At 45.0% G+C, this 22,930-nt stretch overlaps 1 protein-coding gene across 4 annotated transcripts in view; it reads right to left on the bottom strand.

Moving 5' to 3' along the window:
• Positions 1–22,293, bottom strand: part of F13A1 (coagulation factor XIII A chain) — a 61,488-nt gene extending 39,195 nt beyond the window's left edge. Inside the window, exons 1-4 of one of the 4 annotated variants that reach the window (XM_019287877.2) lie at positions 22,001–22,293; positions 19,967–20,137; positions 13,878–14,066; positions 2,056–2,307 (exon numbers count right to left, since the gene is read on the bottom strand). In XM_019287877.2, coding sequence (XP_019143422.1) covers positions 2,056–2,307; positions 13,878–14,066; positions 19,967–20,114 — 589 coding nt within the window. In that variant the 5' untranslated portion in view covers positions 20,115–20,137; positions 22,001–22,293. Of the gene's footprint in view, positions 1–2,055; positions 2,308–13,877; positions 14,067–19,966; positions 20,138–21,013; positions 21,157–22,000 lie in introns of those variants that run through there. The other 3 variants (XM_019287876.3, XM_010402835.3, XM_010402836.3) reach the window with 3 other exon arrangements.
• Positions 22,294–22,930: the final 637 nt, after the last annotated feature.

Here is a 22,930-nt window from a genome sequence, read left to right as displayed (position 1 = left end):
AGGACCTGAAGCCATTGAGACATCTGAAAACATAAGCTGGAGAGGAAAATGTGGTCCCCAAGTTGCTTCCCCTGGATCTGGGGTCACAAAGCATGTCCTTGCTGCACAGAGAGTATTTTTTGTTTCCTAAGACAGACTTTTTCCATCAGTCTTGACAATGCCTGCCGCTGGAGGCAACTGCTGCATGTCTTGCTCCCTGTGGCTTTACTCCCATGTTGTGGTTTTAATCTTGCTGGCTTTTGGGCTCATTCAGCTCAGGTGTGAGGGAAGGAGGGCACAGGAGAGCAAAGTGTCCAAATGCCATGAACAAAGGTGGATCAGTCAGCACATAGAGCTGCTGGGCAAGGAGGTGTGAAGTTGGGATTGATTTCCTGTTGTTCCCTCTAACACCTCACATCAGCTTGTGTGGTCCCAGTCACACCACAGTGAGGTAGCCAACCCCCCCACAACACATCTTGTCTCCACATTAGGACTGCATGCAGCCCTAGCTGCTTGTCTGCTAATCATGAGGCAAACTGAGGCAATTTAAGAAGCTTTTTCCTTGGGATTTATCCCTTTCCAAAGATGTGCTGAGCCACTGCAGAGTCACTGTGCTGGCTGTTACAACACCCAGGACTAAAATCAAGTAGTGCTTTACCTTTAGGTGGAGAATTGCATCTCCGTGGTTGAAGCTGTGAGTCTGATGGTGCCAAAACAAACCTTAAGAACCTTTGTCTGCTCCCAGTGGGCCATAGCATTGGCAATGACTCCTCTCTTTCTGTCGCATACCCTCCAGAGCAAACTGTTAGCACACTGCTCTGAGGTGCCCTACACTGCTTTCAGAAGTATCTCACAGTGTGGCAGGGCCTTGGGCCCTGCCCTTCCCTCCTATTCCCACTTAACTAACTCTGCTTTATTCAGCATTAATCTATATCTTCTTAAATAATGCATAAGCTAATCATTGCTTATATTCCCTCAGACTAGGGGCAAGTAACGAATCCAGCACAAATCATTTCATGTACTGACAGTAGTGCAGCTGAATAATGGCTGTACTAATAATGCCAAACTTACTTGTCACTTGGTAGGAAGGCCCTTGTTTGGTACAGGATTATTTGATGCGAATACTGTGGTAAAAGAATGGAAAAATGAAGGAAAGTACAGGAGGATATTAAAGTTAGCTGGTGACCTAAATATACTGTAATACTTGGAGCCTTTCAAGTGTTGGAGGCTGAGGCAGTGCTACAACTTGTCAGAAGGCGGAGTCAAACCTCTCTGGTCCTCCTTGCCCTCTCCTGAAAGCCAGACTTGGAGCTCATTGGGTAAAATAAAACCCTGTCAGAGTAAAGCCTGATTTCTTTCAAGGATCCTGGGAGTTTTTTTAAAAATAAATTGTTCTTCAACCCGCTGTATTATAAAAAAAGGCTCATTTGCAAAGTGTTTTGTTCCTCAGAGAGGGCACCGTTGCTAATTAGTCACCGCTAAAGGGGAAGTTATAACGGCAAATGTCATGTAGCAGGAGGAAGGCACCACCAGTGATGCCACTGGTTGAGAAAGTTGGCTCCACCCAACCTGTGCAGGAGCAGCAGCTCCCCCTGAATTCCTGCAAGATTTTGACAGCAGATGTTCAATCCCCAACATGGCAATTCGAGACATAAGTCAAGAGTATGTGAGGCCACCACATCCTGTCCCACACCAAATGCTGGAAAAAATGTGCCTGTATTGACTTGTTCAAGGCACATACAGGCACACTGGAGACTCTCACTGTTGCCTGTTCAAGTCAGAGTAAAGCCTTGCGGTATGTTTACTATGAGAAATGGAGCCTGAGCCAGCAAACACAGGCTTGGCCTCATAAAACTGCAGTTTAGATAAAACACAGGCACTGGTTTCCAGCATGAAGTCCTGCTCACACAGGGCTAGTCCCCAGCCTGAAAGACTTGTCTTTTGGCAGAATTACTGTAAATTTTCCAGATCCAAACTGACATGTCTCCAACCTCCTCGGTACCAAGCTTCCCTTCCTGGACCAATCCTCTGATGAGCCCAGCAGCAGAAAGTGTAAGCCTTTGACCAGGTACTTACTCTGGCACCAGGGATTGAACAGGATGTATGTGTCAGTTGCTGAATTCCTGCGTGTCCGAAGGATGCCAAAGGGAGTCAAGACAGCAACATACAGGCGAAACTTCCCAATGATGCAGGTGGGAGAGGACATGATGGACAGCCGAATGGAGTTGTTTTCCCTGTGGATAATCTTGGCTCCCCACTGACCAGGTTTCAGCAGATTGCCTACTAGGATTGGGATGTAGGTGCCTTTGTTTTGCTGTGGGTAGCGACCTGGAGAGAGAAGTGAAGAGGTTCACCTTATTTTGACAGTTTTTAAATTTCCTTGGAGTCCTCTGTCCCTTTGTCTTATTTTCAATGGAGGAGGCAGGTTTTAGTGGGCAAAAATCACCTACCTCTCTCATTTCCCTGCACAGGGCCTGGTCACTTGACAGCACAGCTACACAAATACCTGCAACAGCTCCCCACAGGCAGCCTGTGTCCACACCTCCACCCATTTCACTCCAGCAAGCTTCAGTATCACTGGCTTGAGCACTGCCAGGAGCATAGCCCTGCCAGCATGAGCCACCACTGTTTATCCTAGTGCAGCAAGCTGCACTCCAGCTTGCTCCTTGCCTTGGTGTCAACAACACCAGCTACATGGTTGGTAAGTTTAGGAGTTTAGGTAAGAGCCCTTTCCCCAGTTCAGATGCACCCACCACCCTTGTCACTAGCACACAAGTGCCGTCTAGGGCACAGACATCAGCTTTGGAGCTCTTTAGCAGAGCAGAACCCTGTTCTTCTCTGCACTACTGCACTGCCAAGCAGAGACCAAGCGCTCTTTCCTGAAGTCCACACAGATGGAGGAAACACAAAGAGAGTCCACCTGCAGATACCCAGTGCTCGGTTCCCCCCGAGCATCAGGGACTTAATGGCAGCCAACTCTGGACGCTATAGAATATAAACCACCACACTGGGGCTGAATCACCAGACTTTCTCTGCCAGAAATGGGTCCCAAAGTATGACACACCACCAAAGTACTGCACGTGAGATTCTGCCTCACAGTAAGACAAATCACACCCAAGAGGAGCTTATTTTACTCTGCCAGCTCTAAAAGCAGCTAGACGGATAGGCTACATGTAAACATGTACACTGCCAGGATTCAAAGTTGTGTGAAGCTCCACCCCTTGAGACTGAGGTAGAGCCAAACTAAATCTGGAAGCCAACCAGAAGCATAGACAGAAGAGACACTTGTGAGAAGGATGCGTTCCTTATCTCATTCTCAAATCTACTCTTCATTTCATATTTTAGGCTGAAAGTCAGACTCATTCAAAAATAGGGTAATGAAAAGCAATGATGGCAGACAGAGGGACAGACTTCTATATTTTTCATTCCTACTATTTAAGAACTTCAAAATTAAACTCATAAGGGCGTTGATTTTCTTGCTTGCTTATTTTTATACAGCTGATGTAAAGATAATCCCAGATCTGAACACTGCTACATTTTGGGAAAGAACAACTCCAGCTTTAAATCTGAAGCTTGCAAGCTGCCACGACATTTGTGTTTCTGAGAAATCTGGGGCTACTGTGCTTCATCCAAGAGATTATTCTGAGCACATGAATTTCCATTTTGCAGATATTCAGTGCACATAAATAGCCCACTTTGCCCTGCAGGCCAGGGATGCTGTAACCCATGAAACTCATTCAGATCAGTGAGGAACACAATGGAAGGAAAAGCCCTACAGAAGAATAAAGGACTAGAATAAGAGAGCAAAATCAATAGAAAACACTAGAAGATAGAGCACTGGCCACTTCAAATATAAACCATCAAAAGAAAGCCAGTGTAGAGAGAAGAGCCTATAGAGGTAACAGATCTGGTAGCTGAACACATTCTTGTTCTTTGTAGTGCAACTGTGTATGACCCAGCTTGCCTCTACAGTTGATATTTTGCTTCTAGTTTTGACATCATCTTTTTCTAAAAAAAGCTGTCCGCGCAAACAAAGCAGCAGAACAAACCAAGTAGTTGAACTGATATCCTTGAAAACTGTTAACAAGTGTTACTTTTAAAAATACCTCCCGTACCTCTTTCAGAAAGGTGGGAGGGGGAAGAGATTACTATTTTAACATGGTTAGGAACTGACATCCTTGTCTTTGCTGGAAGCTGCATGTCGGTGTAGGAGCCTATTGGGGAGAGGAGAAGCTGTGCTCTGGCAGTGACTTTGCACTGCCATGTCTGTGTATGCCACGTGTACATGAGGAGACTGCAGAATTACTTCCCAGAAAATCTGCCTACAGGAACCAGATAGAATCTCAAAGCGGCCATGAAAACGTTTCAAGATGTCCTTATGGGACCACTGCCACTGGCACCTCATAAGCAGGTTTGGCGAAGTACCAAGCCTCTGGTATTCTTACTTTTTCTGAAAACTCAAAACCCCATTTTCCCTTCCAAACAAGCAAAGCCACAAGACACCCTAATATACCTTTTGCTTCACAAGGAGCAGACGTAGTTGCTGTTGAGGAGTATGCAAGGTCCCTTCAGCCCAGAGCCTCACACAGCTGGTCCCACAGAGTAAGAGGTCACGGCATTAGCTTGCTCACCCATGAGGAGAAGGTGCTCTGGGGCAATGCCTGCATCCCTGCAGATACAGCAGATTTGCCAGGGAGGGATATCCTAGAAGCCAGGATACTTCTCAGGTGTTATAAATAGTAAATGCAAGAGAACATTTTTTGGTCCTTACAGACGATCATGATTTGGTGCTTGCTAATGGTTACATAAATCCTGAACCCACAAGGAAGTTTGGGAAGATAGGCAGAGCCTTCAAGAGCACAGTGAGCAATTTGCAATGTTTTCTTTGAAGACGGGACAGGTTCCCTAACCTTCTGAAACAAAACCAAACCAAACCAGAAACCAAGCAAAACAAAATGCAAATGGAAGAAAAGGGGTTGTAAAAGAAAGAGTAAGGGTATTGTTACTTCTGTTAGGAGCTTGTGGAGCTGCATTGTAAGCACATCTAGATATCTGACAGCATCAGCCACACTAGTCTCGTATACACACATCTGTTGTCTTGATATTAGAGCGCTGTAAAGCTGAGTAACTTTGGCATTGCATGCTAAGTTTGCTGGCAAAATAATTCTTACATAGGCTCAGTACCATGTTTATCAACTTTGCAGGGAAGTCCTATCAGGATGGCTTGGCCTTTTGACCTTTACCTACATCTTGAGCACACATTTCTGGCTGCAGGGGAAAAGTAGAGCCAACTTTGGCTCATAGTTGGGATATCTGTAATGTTGGCCCTTTCTCAGAAGGAATAACAGTGATGATTTCATTCTCTGGCTTAGTCTCTAAGGAAGAAGATTCAATACTATTCAAAGACTCATTACCAAAAGCCTGTGAATGCCTGGCAGAGCACTCTCTGAAGGGTCTCTGGTGCTAACCCAACCCACGGAGAGGCAGTAGGCAGTTTGAGTGCATGTCAGGACCAGGACATGTAGACAAGATAAACCCTTTTTATGCTGACAGGAGGGTGCTGACATTATGCCAGTAGCATCAGCTGGCTCAGATCTCTCCAGCTCTGATTTGCTGCAGGAGTTGGCAACCTGAACCATGCTCCACAGCCAGTTCTTTGTGATTGCCTCACTCCCCAATGCTCACGTTTGCTTTGGGTGTAGGAGGCCCTGGCCCTTGCACGAGGACATTTCACAGCCAATTGCTCTGTGGCAGACAAAGTCTTTGCGTGTCACCATGCTGTTGGGATGTCCCTGTCTGCTCACTCTAACAGCACATGGAAATGGGAAAATCCAGCCTGTGAGCTCAGAAAGTCTGGAGATTCCTGCACTGGGTGAATTTCTCATAGGCTCCTTCGAAGATATAATGTACTGAATGGAAGCTGCTGACTGTCCTGCCTTTGAAGCAGGAGAGGACAGGAGAGAACTCACAGTGACCCCCTTTCTTGGGCCTCCAACCCTCTGCATTTCAGTGCTAGGTCCTGAGCCACAACACTGCCAGAAGACATTACTTTTTACAGAAATCTCCCTTGTACAGAACTTTTAATGGCACAAACAAATCTATTTCCCCTGATGCACAGTACACAGGTCTGCAATCCTTTGATACTTCTTTCTTATCCTTTCTTGTTGTACCTTGGTTTCCATAGCTAATTAAGCTGGGGTTCTAAAGCTCCTTCTCACTTCAGTTGCAGCTGAGCTCAACTTTACACTTCTTGGTGTTTCCAGGTACCCAGGAAAAGAGGAGTAAAGTAGCTGATGTTGCTATTAAAGGCAGTCATAAAATAAATAAAAAAACGTGAGTGAAGATCTACATGGCAAAAGGTGCCATGACTGAAGTGTGTGTGGATGTGGGAATGCATGGGATGTTTCCTGTCACTCATAGACTCTTTACAGGGGCAAAGAGCAAAGTCCAGTGTTTGTCAAAGCTTGCCAAAATCTATTTATGTAGCAGCAAAATAATGAGCAATCTAAAACACAGGGTGGGGGCCACACACATGCATTCAAAGTGAGTTATTTTCCATATACGCCTTATCTCCCTAGCATGTCAGCTCTGGGCCCATGAGGCACGGAGGCAAGCTGTATTAAATTCTGGGTAAACTGCCACACCAGAGAGGGGTTTACAGACATAGAGAGAGGGTGAGAGATAGGTACAGTGGCTTCAGCTGCCAAAACACAAGCACTCCTCCTCCAGTTATCCAATTCTGCTGCTGTTCCCTGCGAGTGACTAACAGGACCCAGGGCTTGCTCAGACTATTCTCCTCCTTCGCCTTCTCTGCCCAGTGCCTGGAAGCTCCTGACTACATTTAGTTTAGTTTAGCTTTGCCCTTGATCCCCAGTGGACATGCACATTGCTGTGTGTGTGCATTAAACAGCTCATAAATGCCATAGCTGAGTTAGTGCTGTGCTGTTGGCACAGACAGTGGAGGGACCAGCAGGTGCTCTTGGATAGGTCCTACACAACTGAGCTTTATTTCCAGCAGTGAGGAGGGAAAGTTTGGTAGCACAGAGATTAGAGATTTAGTGAGCTTTACAGGACATTTCCTTCCTGATGGAAGTGGGATACCTCAGAAGAGAGGGAGGTGAACAAAGTTATCTCTCAGTAGTCTTTGTCTCTTAGGAACCCTCCTTGGAAGATTGGCTTTTCAAGGAGTCAAATAATCTGTTTCCCTTTGGAATACATATTACACACAGTAATTAACAATTTTCCTATAGGTTCATTTGTTTTATCTAGATACACTCTTTCATATAAAGGGTAAAGAACCTATTTCAATGCCATACATTGAAGTATAATAATTGTGACATGTTGATAAATAAGCTTGATCTGGAAGCCACCAGTACAGCTGCTGTACAGTGTAGCAGAGGCAAGCCTTTTGATAGCAAGCAGCCTTGGAGATGGGTGTTAGCACATGGGATTCATGACAGGGAACACAGAGTAAAATAAAGAATAAAGAAACAGGAGAGATGCTCTAATAAAATTCCAAGCAATCAAAAGCAGTAAGAAGAAGAAAGAATTTTTTCTTAAAAGCAGTAGTCTCTAATTTCTAACATCTCATCGGGGTTCCTTCCACCCCCAAATTCCATTGCCTTCAGAAGTGCTATATACAAACTTGGAGATGTAGTAAACACAAATACCTAGAAAGAAGTTTTCCTCATGGCTCCAGTTATGAATACTTAACATCTGGCCACTCTGTCCCAGCAGTGAATGTTTCTAGCACTTTACAATTGTAAAACACACATCAGAGCCACACACCTTAGCTAGTAAAACAACTAAAAAATACAGCTAGATTTTATGTGCCACTTGATGCTGCTGCAGCAGTGCAAAAGTTGGCATGATAAAGATTGCTTTGCATGAAATACTGCATTTATAGAGCACCTCGAGGGACTCCCTCCTCTCTGCTCCTCTGGGGGCTGGTTGGGAATTCCAGAGAGGAGGAAAAATATACCCCAATGCTTTTGTTCAGAAAGTGGAGAGGTTTGTTGTTTGCTAAGAGCTGGCAAACAAGTCTGTTGTCTGTTGGGAGTCAATCTCTAGAAATATGTTCCACTGCTAATAAATTATTTTTTCTATCACAAAATGAGACTTCAAGTTTAGACCATGAGGTGTTTCTGTATCTCTGCTCAATTTTTTGTTGTTCTTTGTGAAACAGGGATCTAATAAACACGCAATGTTGTTACACATCAACATGTTGTGTCCTCTAGACCAGTTAGTTCTCTTGATAGTGCCAAGAAAGCTGCTAAAACATGAAGATCCGAAGTTTTCTAAAGAGAAACTTTTACCCAGAGTCAGAACTCAGCTCGACAATCCCATCCCAAGTGCTGGGGGATATCTCATGTTCCAGCACCTCTGTTGGCTACAACCTGCCCTGCCCAGAGCTGCTGAGGAGGACAGGTAAGAGCAGAGGTAGAAATACTTCCCACTAAGGCAGAATTACTGTCTGACAAAATCACCAAAACCTCAATAACACTGGAATCATCCCTGGCCCAACTCTGCTGTGAAAACAGGGAAAGGCTGTGGACACTGTAGGACAGTATGAAGAGCTCCATTGATTCTGGTGTGTGTATCCTGGACTGGACATTTAGTTATTTAGTTGAACTCAGCTATCCCTCTGACTATAAGTGGGAATTTGGTGTCACCTAAATAAGCCGTACGGGATCAGCTCTAACATCTTTATGTTCTTAGCTTCTTTGATGTGTTTCTAACTATCCCTCTGGAGCTGGCTTGGGAAGACTGTGGAAAAATGAGCAGTAAGTCTCTCCTCTCATCTCAGGCCAGAAGCCAATGATTTATAGAAGCCTGAAGAGAGCATATGGACAGGTGCGTGGGTGTCCACACATGCACACGTGTGGAAAGGTGATGGTAGCCTGGGGGAATGGAATTTATGGTCATTCCAGAAGTGCGTCAATGAATAAAACGTTCATAATGACATTTAGGGCTAGACCAATATATATGGATTTATGAAGCCATTTAAGGAAAACACAAATAGACAACAATTTATGAGGATGTGGGGAAATACATCATTAGAGTCAGGATGAACATATAAACTCATCAGCCCCACAAGGATTTACAGCCATGCACTGGAAACTACTACTAAAAGCAAGAGTGAAGGCTGTATAAACTCATCTCCCCATTCATCTGTTTTTCAGAGAAATCCCTACCAGTGCAGCAGTGCCAGTGGAAACTTTTCAGCACTCACACCAAACTGGCTGTCCCAGGTGTGGGAGCTGTGCTCAGCCAGGCTAAGCCTTGCATCGTGGAAAGCAAAGAGGAACACAAAATATCCCCATCACCACAAAGGCAGGAGTCAGGACAGATCAAGGTGGGTGAAGGAGTCCGGGTTGGCTGAGGCTCCAAACAAACTGAAATTATTCCCACTGTGAGGAACTAGATGTAAGCACAGCATCCGCACTTCCCCTGGCTCTTTCATCTCAACTCCAGAGCAACAAAATGAGTATCTCCCAAGTGGTGATGCTCACCTTTCTTCTTGTAAAAACCAGGCAGAAGGCAGAAACAAAGGAAATATGTGGTGATGGAGCAGCTCTCAAACCATAGGTACTGTGGCGGGGCTGAGGTCCAGCACAAGAACTGGAATTACATCCAATTACTCTTTATAAGTGGATATTTTTCCATGTGGATTTTTTGGCACATTCATTGTGTTCCATACTTTGGCAGGCAACTATGGTCCTAATTTAATGAAGGATTATGTGCAAAACTGAATTATGATAATTTACATTAGCATTTCAGTCAGTTTCACCACTGATGACTCTACAGGAAACAGTCTGTTAAAGCAAGAATGACTTCCATCATAAGGACCCATCACAGAAGAATATCTGTAAAAGTGACTTTCAAGAGATTGGGGCGAATTATTCATATATTCACATATGTATTTATATATTTACATATATATATATATTTGTTTATACAATTTAACTCATGAATTCTAAATTCTGTGTAAATGTTATTTAAATGGACTGTGGATTAAATAAGATTGTAATTAAAGATTGTTCTGTGAGTGTTACAGACCTGGTTTCATATGACACAAGAAGCATTTGTCCCAGGTACCCTTGATTCATTATCAGTTAGAAGGATTAAGCAGTCTCTACTTGCTTTACTTGCTTCATTAATCATCTTTTTAATGATGCAAAAGAAGAAAAAATAGGGGAAAAAAAAAAGAGAAGGGAAGGGAAATTTTAGGGAATAACGGAAATAGAATAATTCTGTGCACACCCACATGATCAATCCATTACAACTGTCACATTTTTCAGGATCAAAATTAGTCTTTAATGGATAAAAATTCTGTGATGGATTAATGTCAACTCTGGGAAATTTCCCAGAGCTGGAAACTAATAACTTCTGAATAGCTTCATAGGCACTGTTGTATAAACAGCCCCCACTGCAGGCACAGCCCTGCAAAAGGAGACTTCAAGTTTTCCCAGCTCCAGCTGAATTCCCTGGGAGCCAAAGCCAGCCATCCCTATAGAGTATCTTTGTACCTTATGAGAACAGAACCTTGAACCACTCAAAAAATTCTGCAGTTCAGGACAGTCTGGTCCACATTGCTTGGGGCAACATCCACACTCTTGGAGATACTCAAAACCTGTTCACAGGGAAAGACCCAGAGATGCTGGAGAAGCTGGACCTGCTTTGACCAAGGGCTAGGGATGAGACCTACGGAGGCCCCTCCAATCTAGGTTATTCTATTCAACAGTTCTGCTGCACCATTTGAAATCTACTGCTCAGGCAGACAGAGTGCTCCTTGGAAAGGTCATCTTACAACAGCCTGCCAATATTTCTGTGTGTCCATCATTTTAATCTCCCAAACTCAGCACATTCCTAGAAGGTATATTCCTTTCAGTACAAAAAGCTTCTCTGAGCTCAAGCTGCCTCTGCTCTAGGGCTGTTGTCTGAGCCACTCCCTATGGATAGCTTCTGCCTGACAGTACCAAAGGGCAGGATTCACCTCTCCTGCCTTCAATGTTCTAGAAGTCAGTCTGGTCTATGAGAGAGACTCAATAGAGGAAGGAAAAAAAATCCAGAAGAGAGTTCATCCCACTTTAAGACAGCAGGGTTAAACTCTGCTTGGAGGTGCCTGCCTCTCCCCCTTGCTCACAGGCAGCCTGGGCAAGAGCTTTGGACTGGGTTCTGCTGTTCAGGCAGTACAAGAGGTACAAGAGGTGTACAAGAGTACAGGAGGTGAGTGCCAGCTCTTCAGGAAGACAAACTGAAAAAAACTGGATGAAAATGGCCACATCTCCCTGTGACGAAAGGTTTGAGAGCACAGCACTGAGACATTCAGCAGGCAGTTGTCTTTTGTAACTAAGATAAATTTCCTTTCTCTTCTCAGCATTAAACATTGGACTTAATACTAAAAGGAGAAGTAGCAAGGGTCAAGCATGTGATTTCTGAATTTTCCTTCTCCATTGTGGACTGTTTTTGTTTTGCTTCCTGTTGCTAGCCTCTGAGAACAAATATACTGCATTTTCACCACATGTTCACAAAGAGAAACATTTGCAGAGTGCTGAATGTTGACCAGTTCCCAGAAGAGGAGCTTGAACACCTCCCGACTGAATCTCTGTGAGCTAAGTCCTTGCAACAAGAGGGCAGTGGTGTTCACAGAAGCAGACACTTAAAAAGCAGGGGAGGGCAATAGCATTGAACATCATCCTGTATCTGCAGCACTTTCCTGCAGCTGATTGTCAGCCACCACACATGGACACCCATCACATTTCACAGGAAGGACAGCAACAGTGAAGAACAGAGAGGGGAACAGAGAGGGGAATTCCACCACAGACTCAGGGCTAACTCCAAAGGAATCATTCAGAGCTGTGTTTATTGCAGAGAATCCCCTGGCTCAGGCTGTATTTAACCCCATTCCTACCATGGCTGAAGATGAGAGTATTTTTACCCATGCTTAGAGATTCAAGGTACCATGGATGGATGTGTTAGGAGAGAGCAACAGAAAAATAAGTGAATGTGTTCTCTTAATCAGATAGTGCAATGTCAAAAGAAGTGTTAATTTTCTTCTTCCAATATAGAATATCTGATTAAAACAAATGCAAACTGCACAGAGTGCAATAAAAACCAAATGTTCCATTTTCCACTTCTTCTTGATACAGCTGTTTGTTTTAAACATATAAAGATTAAGGGAACAATCTTGAATTTAATTAAATCCCAAAAGAACTAATGATATTTATGCATATTAAATTTTTAAAGGCACTCGTGGCTGTTCAGCCAATCATTCACTGGACTGTCATAACATGCCTTCCAACCCTAATTTAAATTAGAAAGAAGAGACCCATGAAAAAAAATGTGCAGACAGTAACATTTTCACTGCACATATGTTTAAGAGATAAACACCCATCTAGTTTTAGAAGGCAACAAATCTAATAAATGGCCACATCATCATAATTCAATGATGGAAAAGACTCAGCATTACAAATTTCAGAGCTGCATCTCACAGCAAAGTAAATTAAAACACCAATTATAACCTGCTTTAAAGACTTTATAAGGGGAACACTGATGTCTTAACACAGAAACTCCAAAATGAATCTAGATTAAGCTGGGGGTTTCCCAGAGTTGCGCTGTAGGGACCAGTATTTGCTGGGGGCAACTTTGGAGCATAGCAGGAAACCCTTTTGCTTCTCTCCTTTTCTAGTGAGGATATGAGGTCATGCTCTTCTCTAGTCCTGTACCTTCAATGAGTACACAGGCACCTTAGGACCTGGGTCTCTGATGAAGACTTCTCAGCAAGAGGCAAAAAACTCTCTTGCTCTTTCAGCAATAAATCAAGAAAGTCTCTCAAATTGTCCTGAGTAAGTCTCTCAGCACCGGTGAGGCCACACCTCGAATCCCATGTTCAGTTCTGGGCCCTCACTACAACAAAGACATTGAGGTGCTGGAGCAGGTCCAGAGAAGAGCAAGTGAATTGGGGAAGGGTCTGGAACACAAGTCCTATGAGGGGTGGCTGAGGGAGCTGGGGGTGTTTAGCCTGGAGAAAAGGAGGCTCAGGGAAGACCTCATCACTCTCTACAACTGCCTGAAAGGAGGGTATAGCAAGGAGAGGGTTGGTCTCTTCTCCCAGGTAACAAGCAATAGAACAAGAGGAAATAGTCTCAAGTTGTACCAGGGGAGGTTTAGATTCGATATTAAGGAAAATTTCTTCACTGAAAGGATAGTCATGCATCGGAATAGACTGCCCAGGGAAGTCGTGGAATCACAACCCTTACTTGGGTACATAGTTTGGCGGTAAACATGGCAGTGCTAGGGTAACATGTAGAGTCAATTATCTTAGAGGTCTTTTCCAACCTTAGTGATGTAATGATTCACAGTTCTGTTTCTGGTCCAAAATTACAGTCACTGAACTTTCTCTCTTGGTACTAAGTTGCTTGTGAATGCAGGCTGAAAAGTTGCAAGATTCTTCCACCCTGTGTAACTTCCCCTCTTTATGCAATCAGTATTTTGCTATCTCAGTTTATACACTCACCCCTCCCACCGCAAACAACAGACTCCTCCTCCCTACATCTCCTAAACAGTAACAAAAGATGTTTCCTGTTCCACCTACCTGTCAGCATTGCCATACAGCATTAACCAGATACAACTTTGAAAGCTCAAAAAAGTACAGCTTCTTACGAAACAGAAACCCCCACATTTTGCTCCTTCTTCTCTCACACAAAATTCTGCTGATTTTCTCAAGAAAGGATTCAAACCCTGTTTAGAAAAACACTTCCTTGCCTATGGCTAGGCCTGTTTTTATGGTTTATCAATCATAACAGGAAAAGACCCAGCCATTAAGTTCTGCTGTGTTCATGTTTATGAGAGACTATTGCTTTACCGATAAGACACAACCTTTGCCAGGCACTCACCCATCAAAAACTCCAGCCAGAATTGGTCCGTCTCTGGCTTGTAGGGCCGGTTGAAGTAAATCTGGATTTGGAAAGACTGTCCCCGACGCACTATCAGCTTGGGGTTGTAGTACTTGTCAGTGTGGTGCTCCTGCTTGTTGATCTCATGAGGGTCCTTGAACATGTAAATATCCTCAACACGCAAGTAGTCTGCAGAGACACATAGATGAACAGAGGGGGAAGGAGTCAGTGTGTTGAAATGTCAGTATTGGTATCAACATCATTAGAGGCCATGTCCTCCCCTTCTCCGGAAAAGGGACACCATGCAACAAGAGCATGCTGGACCTGTGTGGGGCTTACATGCTCCTGGCTGAGCAGAGACTTTTGGACTGACACTTCTCTGTCCACCAGCTGTTGGGGTCTCCCCCCCTGCCATGTAGCCCTGGGAGATGGGTCCTGGTGGGGGAGACACGGGGTTTCCCTGCCGCTGGTCAGCCTCATTCCCCATTGGTTGGTTTGTGTTCCCCGGCGCAGGCAGAAGGACCCTCAGGTCCCGTGACTGGAGGAGTTCCTGAGCAGAGCCCCGGCCATGCGGCTGGAGAAATAAGGATCTCTGAAACATCTAGCAAGAATCCATCCATATATACTTCTTTTCCACGGGACTCCTGGTTTGATATATGCGTGTTACAGTAATCCCTGCTGTAACAACCTGCCATTTTCACAGAGGCTGCAAGGCTTCTAATGCATGGTGAAAGCAACCACAGACAGAGTAGTTAGGTGTTGGAAGGTGAATGTCCCCAAGGAGAGTCTGGCCCCCAACTTTCCATTGGCATCAGCTTTCCTCAAGTCTGGGCCTTGCTGTCACATGTTTACGGGAGCAATTAGTGGGGCTTTGACAGCTGGGGCATCGTGTCTCCTTTCTTGCAGGCCCCTACCTTGTAAAATGCAAATTCACAAGGGCTTTGTGACACTTAAATACATTGCTTGCAAAATGCTACTGGTACTGAGAGCTGAAGAGCCTGAGAGGCAGTTAATGATCTTGCACTCAGCTGAGAGCTTGGATTGCCTGTATTAGATAAGGTTTGGGTGTACTGCATGTGTCTAGACTCAGCTTCTCAGTACACCTCCACTGTTATTAGTGTCTTCTTATGAAAACTAAATATAACATTACAGCATACAATTACAGCATAGAGTTACAGGCAAGCAGCAGTAGGTATCTACAACATGCACAGGAAAAGCTTTGCTCCCTTCAATTTAGGGCTGTCTAAAGGGTTATAGCAGACTGGAAGTAGTTTGTTCAGCTAATGACCAGTGTGGGGTGGCACTGGGATAGCCACAGGTGCTCGCAGTCACCATAAGCGACATGACTGTACCACACCATGAATCTGCACAATGGGAGTATTCTCACACTATGAAAAACCACATGAAAAGGAACTGGATATCGTTCTTTTGCCTACATGCTTAGGCACATAATCATGAAACCTCTGCCAGGAGGAGCAGGTCCATTACTAGTCACTACCAGGAGAGAGACAGAAGAGTAAAGCTAGATTGGCAGCTCTCAGCTTGTTGTTCCAGGTGCAGACGGTTAGAAACAAGCTAATTCCTGCATTTTACACTTAGTGACAGAGCCAAACTCATGCCTGGCAAAAAGAGGTGCACATTTACAGCAGCTGGTGGAGCTGTGTGTACTTGTGATGGTGGCTAATTTGGCCTTCTGCTAAGCACACTGTGAGCAAGAATGATGTGCCCAGTAAATGAGTCGGACATTCAAGTCACTGAGGGCTGAACACGGCCCCTTTCAGAGAAGCTCAGACTAGAGCTCTGCACATTGTTTTAATTTGTCAGTTCTTGACAAGCAGCAGAGCCCTGCAGTCAGCACCTTCCCTGGATGGGAAGCATGGTCCTTTACCTGCCCCAGCCTGGGCTCTGGGCAACAGCTAATGGGAGACAGGGGAGTAATGGTAGTGGGAGTAGGTCCCACTCCTGCTTGCATCACCCCTCAGATCCCTAGCCGTGTCTTTTAGGAAACAGAAGGAAAGGAATATGCCTGAGGACACAGAAAGATAAGGAACCTTTCATGGAAAAGCCCTGCATAACTGAACGCAAAACCATCTGCCTCCTGCTAGCCCTAATCTGCAAAAAGGCTGGAATACTCTGTTCAATCCTGAGTCAGGCCTAAAGTCCCATGACAATGTTATTGTTGTTCTCTGCTCAATTCATCAAGCTTCTGGAGTAACTTCTGTAAAAACCCACTGGCTTTAGCACTGGCTGAAGTTACAGAGATGTCTGCATGAAACACTTTGCTCAGAAATCCTTCTCATTGCCCCTCTCTGAAGTAGGGCATGTCTTCACCTCCCTCCTTGAAAAACTTACCAATGCTGTCTCAAAAATGCTGACAAAATTCACAATTCAATTACACGAGGCAGGAATTCCCAGTACAGGGTTAAAGCAGGGGCAGGGGAGAGTCTCTCCCCTTATATGTCGCAACCCCATCTGGGCGGAAAGCACTACAGGTAAAAGCTGTGTATTTTGGGGTTCTGTGAGAAGTGAAGTATCAATAAGAAATTGGCTCAGCTTCTCCCTCCTTCCAAGAAGGCATAAAACCAGAACTGAGTGTTTGTTTTATTTTCATCTCCTGTTCTGCAATAAAAGGCAATAGTGAACCCACCCTTCCTCTGCATGTCTTCAAGGCACGGCAGAGCTAAACCACCCGGGGCTTTCAGTTCAGCATTTGCTTCATTTTACCACAGGACTTTATATGGCTCCTGTCAGAACACAGCCATACACATCTGCAGAAAACATACTTCATTTTTGGTATCAGTGTTAAAATGTACATTAAGCTTGACAGACGAAGATAAGCCATGGCTGAGCCTGTGCTAATTACAGTAATGGTAATTACAGAGGGCAAAACATGAGCAGGGTAATGGGATGTGCTAACACCAGCATCAGGATGTGATCCAAAGGAAAGCTCCAGGCGATGCTCATCTATTTGTGACTGACAGGTGGCCATCGAGGCCTCCTTTGAAGTCAGGTCCACTTGAGGGTTTGCCTGTAGCCTGTTCTGTTGTTCAGTGCAAGAAGGTTTGCTGCACGAGAGGCAGCAGTGCGATTTCTTAAAGCTTTTATAATGTTATGCTTGCAGGGAAATAAATGAGCACAAGCTTGAGCAGTTTTTCAAATAAAAAGAATAGCCTTCAAACATCAGGTTTCCTCGGACAAGCAGAGAGGAAGGGCTTTGAGTTACTAAAAAAACTAGCGTGAATTTCCAAAGGAAGTGCCCATCACTCCGCTAGCAGGGGAAGCACGAATGCCTGGCGAGTCGCCGGACTTTGCGAAGAAGGGCGGGGTGGCAGGGCTGCGTCCTCCCGCCGAGCCCACTCACGACACACTGTGGTGAGATGAGCTGGCCAGGACGAGCCAGAGGGAGGACACGGCACAGGGATGTTCCCGGGGACACAGGCTTCTCGCTGAAGAAGCGCTCCGTCCCCCTCGGGAGTATCTCCTCCCGCAGGCGAGCCGGCTCCAGCAGCAGGTAGCCCACTGACCGGGCTGGGGACGCAGCCGGCCCTGGCGGCCGCCGTGCTCGTCCCGGCTGTGATTCAGCGGAGTAGAAATGGGTGTCAGCAGAGAGCTAGGCAAGCACAGGGTCTTACCTCATCCGAGAGTAGTAGCTAAAATAGGTCAAATGAATCACACCCTAAAAATGCCTGTTTCTTTCTGTTGGCTGTCAAGGGAAACGAGGGTGACTAGCTCAGCTGTAGACTCCTACACTGCACAGATCAAGGGCAGAATTCAGTTAAATTTAGGCATCTAAATGATGTGAGCCTGGTATGTAACTTCTTATTATGGCCAGTTGATGGCTGGTTGCTGCAGTCGGTGAAGCTGAGAGAAGGGTACAGATCACCATGGAGTTGACGTCCAGTGACTCCCTGGACAACCTGTGCCCTCACTTCCACTCCCTGGATGGCTCGGTGTTGACTATGATCTGACACAGGTGAAGACACAGGTGTTTAGATGTTTATAGCAGGTGTCCAAAGGCTAGAAAACACCTCAGTTGTAACAGGAGAGATAAAAGCATTTGCACACTTTTTTTCAGTGTATTATGGCAACAAAATCTGGGAAACACTACAGAAAAATCTGGACAAAGCAGAAGTGTAGGGGTGTGCAGGAGAAGGGGAAGGTGTCACAAGCAGCTCTCTGCCAGGATGTGCTCACAGCTCTAGAGCCCCATCGTGCTGTGCTGCTCCTGCTCTACCCGTGGACACTCATTTTATCCCCCAAGCACAGCACTGAGAGTGCTCCGGGGCAAGCTCAGCTCCTGAATGTCAGGCTGAGCACCATGGGGCAATAAACCTTTAACGTGGTCTGACAGGTGACTTAAGCGTCCTACCCCAAACAATATGTCCAGGGACCACACTAACATCAGCTGGTAGCACCGGCTTAGATCACAGCTGATGTGCACCAAAACAGGAACACTGCTGCAGTCCCTTCAGGAACCTTTCCGGTGACCCTTCAGGTCACCCCTTGCATATTTTTGCTACAAGCATTGGAGAGAATTGCACAGCAGAGCTGATCCAGATGTACAAAAAGAATTTTGCTGTCACACACAGATTTATTTTCCAGCCATACCAGTCCCATAGCCAGGTTTACCCAATGTCCACACAAGCTCTTGCTTTGGACAAGGGATGTTTTTCTCAACAGGAGCATCACCATAAGGACATGCTGGGTTGCTGCCTCAACTCACTTGACCCGACATTCCTAAGTTGCCACTGCATTTCTGAAAAGCAGGAGGCTGCCACCCACAAGCACCACACTTCATTCAGAGCCTGATGTGAAGCACATCAAAAAGCAATAGGAATCTTTCTCCTGGTACTGGTGGGCTTTAGCTACAGGCTGCATTCCTTCTAAGGTATCCCACACTTAAACATCTCCAGTTTCGGTGAGCATATCAGGTTTGAAACAGTGTCTAGCCAGGACCTGCACTGCATTGCATTTGACAATTTAAACACACACACTTGCCCCAGAGCTACAGGGTTGTCAGAATAGGTTCAAGCAAAATTTCTGCAGTCTTAACATGCCAGTTGCTTTTCTCAGGCATTTTTTAAAAATAAATGCTTTTAAAAGAAATGTGTGTGTGCTAAATGGGGGTGGGGCAGGGCATGTGGGGAGGGTGGCTAAGGCACATGATTAGGATTACAGAAATAATGCTTTGCAACTTGTTGCTTAAAATCTCTTTGCCTGCTTCCCAATGTGTGAAATTCAGTAATTAATTCTTGTCCACATTTGTTAAGCACTCCTTCAACTCTTGAAAATTCCCCTATGAGCATTAAGTAGTATTACATCCAGCTACCCTGAGCTGCCACGTTCAACAAGTTCTGCTGTTCAATTCAAATAGGCAAAAAATTTAACATCATTTCATTAGTGAGTCATTCAGAAGTTAATCCTGTTTTCTTTTAACCAAATCTTACATATTTTTTATTTCTGGTTGACTCCAAAGAGCTGACACTGGGAACAAAACTTTGATTTGTCTATCCTCTACCATGACGTTGTTTTGTTTTCCCAGTCAAATGATTGAAACATTTTTCACAGGAGAATAAATAATCATATGGGTATTCCTTTTAGTCTCATGATATTTTCTGTGAGTGAGCTGAATGTCTATAGCAAAAGTTTTCCCTGAGAGACAACATTTTGCAGCAGTTTCACAGGCAGTTTAAGGCCATATAAATGAGAAGGGCCATTAAGAGTACAGACTCCTTCTGGCCCTTTACTCCAATGCTGCCACAGCCGTGCCTGAAGCCAGCAGATTCCTAAAGTAACTCTGTGATTACGATCAAACTGGGAAAACCCATTCTTGCCTTTTTTTTAACCAGTCTCACAGTTCAAGCTGAAAATTGGTCACTCAGCTTCTCCACTCCTCGTTTTCCCTACTCATAACCCGTGTTAACATTTCCATGCATACAGGTGGTTTCAGTAAGTTTTCCCATAAGCAGCAAGAAAAACTGAGTTGGAAAGATGTAAGGAAAAAGTGGTTTGGATTTAGTTCACAGATCTGTGCTGAGAAGAGTATGGAAGATGTAAAAATAAATTTATGGCTTAATTGTACACTGTACCTCTAGGATTAAATCCTCTAGGTATCAATCCAAAAGCCTCCATCTCAGGGACCTCATTTTCTTCATCATTGGAGTTGTTTGGTGGGATGGCTCTTCTCCCGTTCAACGGAAGTTTCTTCTCCTCGTTAGTGCTCATTGTTTCAGACATCCTGTACTAAAGAAGGTGTAATACTATGAAAGAAAGAGTGCAAGGAAAAAGCAAACATGAGCTAGCATGGTACATGCAAGATGGGAGAAGCCAAAAGCAATGTGGGGTGTCAGTGAGCTACACAATTTTGACTTACTTAAATAAAACCTGAGAGGGAGAAAACATCAGTCTAATGATAAGTACAGCTCTCTAAGGATTGGAAGGCATTTTGTGTTCATCAAAACACATGAATAAGAGAAGAAGGAGGGGGTGGGAGAAGGGGAGGGAAGTCTAACACAGAAGTATTTGCCTAGGAGAAGCAAGGCACTAAAAACATTAGGAAGTTTCAGGTAAAAGAACTGGAAAATCATTCACTCTCTCATACTCCATAACAGCATTATTGAATCCAAAATAGCAGATTATATTTTCAGAAAGTGCATCACACACTACCTCTCCCTAATAAAAATGGCATTATAAGTCATACTTCAATCAAGCCAAATACTACAGCCTACAACAGTCTGTGGATGATTAGTGGAGAATTGTATTTTTGTCCCTATGCACCCAGACAATCCACTTTTGAGAAAAAGAGGGGGAGGGGGGAAGAGAGAGGGGAGTAAATGGAAAAAAAGGAAAAGAAAAAAAGCACTTATCCACTTATTTCTCTCCCACTAATGTCCTTAAGGGAAATCTTAGATGTAGGCTGATCAGAGACTTCTTTTTGAGCTACTCAAAACTGCTTTCACATCTATTTCAGTGTAAGCATGTAGCAGTAAAAAAGCCGTGCCACCCTTCTAAGAAAATATTAATGACTGAGAGGAAAACTTCTTCCCAAAGCCCCTGAAAACAGCAATTGAAAATGTAGAAATTATTTAAGAGAAGTAAGCTCTAAAAGGAAGGGGTTTTTTAGTTATCAAGGGTACCTTCTTTTCAGATAGTCTTTTTTTTTTCCTTCTCCCTTGCAGAATTTCTGCAGTGCAATGGAAGCAGGGAAAAAGTTGGAGGCTTTTAAGTAACCTCTGTATATCCTCCTCCTTCCTGTTGCAATAGGACAGTGCTGAAAGGTTTGTCAAGCCCTCCCCATGCCACCTCGGAGGATCTGCCACCACAGCTGGCATGTTTTTTTTTCCTCCCTCCCCTCCCTGCCTGTCTCACTGCAACTCTGCTCACCAGGAGCATTTCAGGGTGTTTGTGCTAAGGAAACAACTTGGGCACTGAAGTTGCAGTTCTTTTTGAGACAAAGTAGGAGTGCTTATGGCACAAGAGCATATGAAGTGGGAGACAGGAGAGGATTTTCTGACAGACATAGTCCAAGAAGCCATGCTTACCATGTTGCCAGACTTTGATGGTGTCTGCCTCAGGGAGCCTATGATGCAGCTTCGTGTGCAGGTTTTCAAGGGTCCTCCCAGGCAGACACAGGGATGGTTCCCTTGCTTAGTCCTCACAGCAGTCCTTTCAGAGGACTGCAGGACACATGAACATGGAGAGCTCATTGTCAGCCCAGCTTTTTCTAGAGACCTTGTGCTGCCCAGGACAATGAAGGTATTTTGCACCACACAGCTATATTTGGGTCAAATGATCTTCAGCTCTTGCCCATGATAAAATGTGCATCACCTAACAGGTCTGGGACAGCAGCTTGTGGGAGCTTTTCAACTTCATGTCAACTTTCTTCAGTTTCACCAAGCTCTAAGGTAACTGGGGACTGTGTGACACCTCCTCTGTCAGACAACTCCACAGGCCAGTGGAGCTACATGGAGAAAAGGCAATGGACAGGGAAGAATTCAGGCAGGCCTATGTTCTGCCAGCTGCTGCTGTTTGGCAGCAGAGGTAGAAACCACCTACTGAGAACATTCATGGGCAGTGGACAGCCCCTCTTACATACATGGGACCCACCAAGGGCACTTACTCACCTCTGCTGCAGGGCAGATGAAGGAACAAGGAGACACAGTGAAGAGGATTCTACTGTCTTTCAGGCAGCTATGTCTTCTCACCCCATAGCACCAGAGCCTCAAACCTCCCCTGGCTAAACACCACTGAAATCAAGCCAGGGGGCAGAAAAGGAAAGAATTGAGTCACATTCCTGTAATGGGAAGCAGCAAGTAAATCATCTGGAAGACAGGACCTCCATCCTACCTCCCTGGGGGTTTCCCAGCCACAGCAAGGTGGTTCCACAGAGGTCAGGACACCTGCAGAGTGTGGGTCAGAGATCCGAGCTGGGCACCTGGGAGCAGCATGGCACTACAGCTGGGATAAGGAGCTTGCTAGGGCTGATTGCCAAGGCACAGCATGGGGCTGCAGCAGTTTTGGGGGCAGCCTGGTTACCTGCGCATAAGTGTTGCACTACGCTTTCTCATAGCTGAAGGGTACAAGAAGACTGCTGAAGACTGTTTGGCTTGTAGCACAGAAAGCCACCTGGCTGGAGCACTCCCCTTCCCCTGCCCTGCTCCCCCAGGAGTGCAAGCACCCTGAGGGGACAGATCTGATCCCATCACACGCATCCGAAGCTGCAGTTGCCATTGACTCACTTTTTCACAGATGGGCCCTGTGGTAACCATCTGGAGAGCAAGCAGCACCCCTGGCACCCGGGAACACAATGAGCTTTCTGGGGGAGGAGGCTGGTTGCCAATTTTCTTTTCTTTACTTTTTTTTTTCTTTTTTTTTTCCCCTTGCATCCACATTTCTGTGTGGCATGTTGTGCTTTGTGCCTCTCTCTTCCACTTCCAGCCAGCACTTCAGTTCCCAAAATTGCAGCTGCTGCAAAGATGTTACAAAAACTGATATAAATATTGCCTCGGTGCCATGCCTGCTGGAGGCCTGCAACACAAATAAGAAACACCTTC

This window comes from Corvus cornix, chromosome 2 (genome assembly GCF_000738735.6).
Source record: "Corvus cornix cornix isolate S_Up_H32 chromosome 2, ASM73873v5, whole genome shotgun sequence".
Classification (NCBI taxonomy): Eukaryota; Metazoa; Chordata; class Aves; order Passeriformes; family Corvidae; genus Corvus; species Corvus cornix.
The sequence above is the reverse complement of the archived record's forward strand: the minus strand, read 5'-3'. Positions and strand labels throughout refer to the sequence as shown.